At 53.8% G+C, this 4,032-nt stretch overlaps 1 protein-coding gene across 1 annotated transcript; it reads right to left on the bottom strand.

The window, feature by feature from the left end:
• Positions 1–975: 975 nt before the first annotated feature.
• On the bottom strand, positions 976–2,518 carry TMSB4X (thymosin beta 4 X-linked). The gene is made up of 3 exons (XM_059820331.1): positions 2,459–2,518; positions 1,777–1,890; positions 976–1,435 (listed from the first exon to the last, which is right to left on the bottom strand). Exons 2-3 carry the CDS (start codon positions 1,874–1,876, stop codon positions 1,401–1,403), a joined length of 135 nt encoding a protein of 44 aa, XP_059676314.1. The 5' UTR covers positions 1,877–1,890; positions 2,459–2,518; the 3' UTR covers positions 976–1,400.
• Positions 2,519–4,032: the final 1,514 nt, after the last annotated feature.

Below are 4,032 nucleotides of genomic sequence, written 5' to 3'. Positions count from 1 at the left end.
CCCAGAGGGACTAATTTTGCTTTATAGGAACCAGCTGAACTGAATACAGGCTCAAGCCCTGCAGATAAAACTAAGGCACTGAAGAACCATGTTCAGAACCATCCTACAGGCTGACAGCATTTTTTTTCCCAGAATGTTAATTACTCACTTCAAAGCGATCACAGATTTTACCTGCTGTCATTTGAGGTAAAATAACCAAGAAGTATCCCAGGCCTTAATGGACCACCATAAACCAGCAAGGTGGAGTGTTGCTATTTGCACATAGGATTTAATGCCATCTTCATTTTGTAAGTTACCATGAGGTTTTTGCCCCCAAATGTTTAGTTTTGAATTAGTCAAGAAACTGGACCTTTTTATTCTTTGATACCAATTCTTAGGATCAAGTGGCCATTAAAAGATCATAAAAGTATTCAAAACATGATTAACATTTTAGCAAAATGATTTTTATTTGCATGGGACACAACCCACTGAAAAAGCTTTAGAATATTAAAAAGTTTATGTTCAATCTTGGGCCTAAAATTCCAGTTACATCTTCCTTTAAATACCGTATCAGCAGAACAAGGCTTAATTATTAATTAAGCCAATTACAGATTTATACAACCAGGTTGAATCTGTGCAACAGTACAGAACGGTTCTTATTAAAAGAGCTATGCTATGGGCGGGGCAAAGCAATAAACATAGCCAAATTTTTTGCCTTTATCAAGCTCTACATTAAATATTGAAGAAGAAATATTTAAAGTGATATACTCACATGTAACAAATTATAAGACATGCAAATTTTACTGAAATTGTCTAAATGCTAGCTTCGAGGAACACAAATTTATCTAATGCTGAGAGCACATATCAAAAAAATGAGAATGGTGATTGAGGTTTGAGCCATCTCCAAAGGTTTTATAGTATCCCGTGTCTCAGTACCGGCTTTTATGCTTCATATCCTTTGATACGGTTCTCCAAATAGAGGACATAAATACCATCCAGGTTTTAAAACATTTTATTTGCATATTAAAAAAATTGTGCATTCCAATAATTAAAATCATTTGAACAAAAAAAAAAAATGGCACTCGATTAACTGCATTTTACAGCTCGCAGGACCTTGGTACAGCTTTGCATTTATTCGTGTGTTACTCTAGTTTACTGTAGTCCCACCCAAGTTCTTCTTTCATCAACATGCAAGCTCTTTCATGCCACCAGGACCAAAGCCAGACAGGCAGAGGGAAAGGCAGCGCCTTCATTCAGTGTCAGTAGTTCTCTCTATTCTTTTGATGTGAAAGGGGCAGTACAGTCATTTTAAACTTTATCCAACCTCTTTGCATCTTACAAAGTTAAACAGCTAAAAGAAGTAAAATAAGAAGGCAATGCTTGTGGAATGTACAGTGCATAATTTGGAAGGGCAGACTTCATTACGATTCACCCGCTTGCTTCTCTTGTTCAATTGCTGAAATGGGGAAAAAACAGAAAAGGAGAGAAAGAAAAATAAACATCGAGAACCTGAAATGCATTCGCATGACAATTCCTATAATTTGTAAAACTGCGTGCATGGAAATGTATGTATCAAAATAGAGATGTAAGTAACTAAGTTAAGCGCTACTACGCGGCGGGTTCAGCTTCTGGCTGCCTGGCACAGGCACAGCCGTGTATCCTCCCTCCCTCCCTCCCTCCCTCCGCCCCGCACCCGCGGCACCCCGGCTCCCCGCCTGCCGCCCCTCTTTGTCTCCTCCCGCCTCCCTCCCTCCCTCCCTCCCTGCCTGCCCTTCCCCGCCGCCTGCCCGCACTCACTCTCTTTTGAAGGCAGCGGGTTCTTCTCTTGCGTCTCTGTCTTCTTCAATTTGGACTTGTCAAATTTCTCGATCTCAGCCATGTCTGGTTTGTCGGACATGTTGGCCGGTGACTCTGCGCGCACAAGGGAAGAGCCCGTTACCCCCGGCCAGGGCTCCCCGCACCCCCCCGGCGCCCACCCCGCGGCGGCAGCGGGGCCGCGCCCGCCGCAGGGAGCCGAAAACGCAGCGCACGCCGAAGAGAAGACGCTTAATCCCCGCCATATTTAAAAACAATAGCAGCAGTTTCAAGAAGCGTCGATTTCATCCAGCAGCAAAGGCATTGCAGCTCGCCACCAGCCGCCGCCGGGGGCAACACCCAGTATTTGCGCGCTGCGGAGTACAATAGAGGGGAAGGGCCCGGCGCTGACCGCGTTTTTAACTCCTTAAGGGACAAGTAATTAAAAAATAAAAGCCCTGGGACGGCAACAAAGCCGGCTGGTAGCGCGCACGCCACCGCCCTTCAGTGGCGCGGCCCCCAGACAATACCCCCCCCGGGACAATAGCCCCCCCCCCCCCCCGGGACAATAGCCCCCGCGCCCTGCCCTGCCCGCAGGCCCTCCCCGGCAGGGGTGGCGGGCAGGGGCTCGTGCTGCCCGCGCTGGGGGACCCGGGGGGGGAGGGGGGGAGGCGTTGGGACCCACCGGTATCGCCGCGCGGTGATGCTCAGCCCCGCCGCTCGCTGCTGCCGCCGCTCCGCACGCCAGTATAAAGAGCGCTCGCTGGCGGGGCGGTTTTATCCCCGCGCCTATGCAAATGGCGGTGATGTCACCCGCTAACCATTTTGCCGCTTTCCTCCTGTTTCTCCCCCCCCCCGCCTTGCTTCCTTCCCCTCCCTCCGCCGCCCAGCCCTCCTCCCCCCGCGCACACGCACACACAACTACAGGCACACGCAGACACACACGCACACCCTTCAAGCCGAAAATCGCCCCGGTCCCCGCCCCGGCCGGCGGGAGACACCCCCGGGACAGTCCGGGGGAGCAGCCGCTACCACTGGCTCCGCGGCCCCCACCCTGCCCCGCCGCCCCGGGGCCGGTGCGCGTCCGGGGCGGGCAGGGGCAGGGGCAGGGGCAGGGGCGGGAGGGGGAGCAGGGGCAGCCGCCGGCCGTCTTCCGCACCGCCGGACCCCTGTGCTCGACTTGAGCCGTGGGGTGGCTGTGCTTCAGCTCTCTGTGTGCCCCTCTCCCGGTTGAGCAGTGTCAGCTGGCTGATTATGTGACTCAAATTTCCGCATTGAGAAGGAAAAGACGAAACCCTCGTCCCTTCATAGCTCCGGGAGCTGCCCCCGCCCGCCCTTCCCTTCCCTTCCCTTCCCTTCCCTTCCCTTCCCTTCCTCCGCTGCCTTTGCAACCCTGCTGCAGCGAAAGAAAAACCCCATTGCTGTCCTTGCAACCCTGCTGCAGGGGGAGAATAGAACGCCGTGGCCGTCCTTGCAAAGGGAAGAGCGAACCCCCCCGCCAGGCCAGGCCGGGCTGTGGTGCCGGTCCGGCAGACAATAGCTCCGGCCAGGTGCCGCCCGGCCCTGGCTCCCAGCCCCGCTCCCCAGCAGCGGGTCGGCCCCGGCGAGGCACCTCCAGTCTGCGGCTGTGGGGCAGGGGGGCCGGGGCTGAGGCCGTGGTGGGTCCCGGCTGGGCCAGGCCCGCCGCCTCCCCGCGCTGCAGGGCTGCAGATGTCCAAAGCGGCTCGCTCGGGGAATGCCAACAGCAAGCCCCATGCAGCAATCGGTCCTAAAACCAGCGTAATCTAGCCGGAGGGGCAGTTGCTGTCGGGCAGGGAGCAGAAAGGGGTGTATGGCACGGGTGGCTCTTGTTTCTGCATTCACAGCGTTGGGTAATAAACGGAATTACCCACGTGAAAGAACTGAAAGACGAAGGGGGGTGTATCCGTGCATGTGCGTGTGGCTGAATGACAAGGAGCCGGGGAAATCTCCGCGCCTTTGTCTGGCAGCAGCTCTGCAAGGGAGCGGAGGCACGCTTGCTTTCAAGGTGTGAGGTGGGACAGGAGCCGGCGCGTGGGAATTTACTTAATTTCTGCTGCTTCTGGGACATCTCTATGGACACCATGTAGCACGTTGCTCCTTGCTCCCTGCCCTCCAGCAGCGTGTCTGATGCGGGGGTGATTGCCGATGAATTAAAAGCCCTGAGTCACAAACGGTATTAATATATGCAAGGAGAACTGTAAATACATTTCTGTAAATTCCCTGGGGATGCTGCTTCCT

This window comes from Gavia stellata, chromosome 1 (assembly GCF_030936135.1).
Source record: "Gavia stellata isolate bGavSte3 chromosome 1, bGavSte3.hap2, whole genome shotgun sequence".
Classification (NCBI taxonomy): Eukaryota; Metazoa; Chordata; class Aves; order Gaviiformes; family Gaviidae; genus Gavia; species Gavia stellata.
This window is presented reverse-complemented; position numbering and strand designations above follow the sequence as displayed.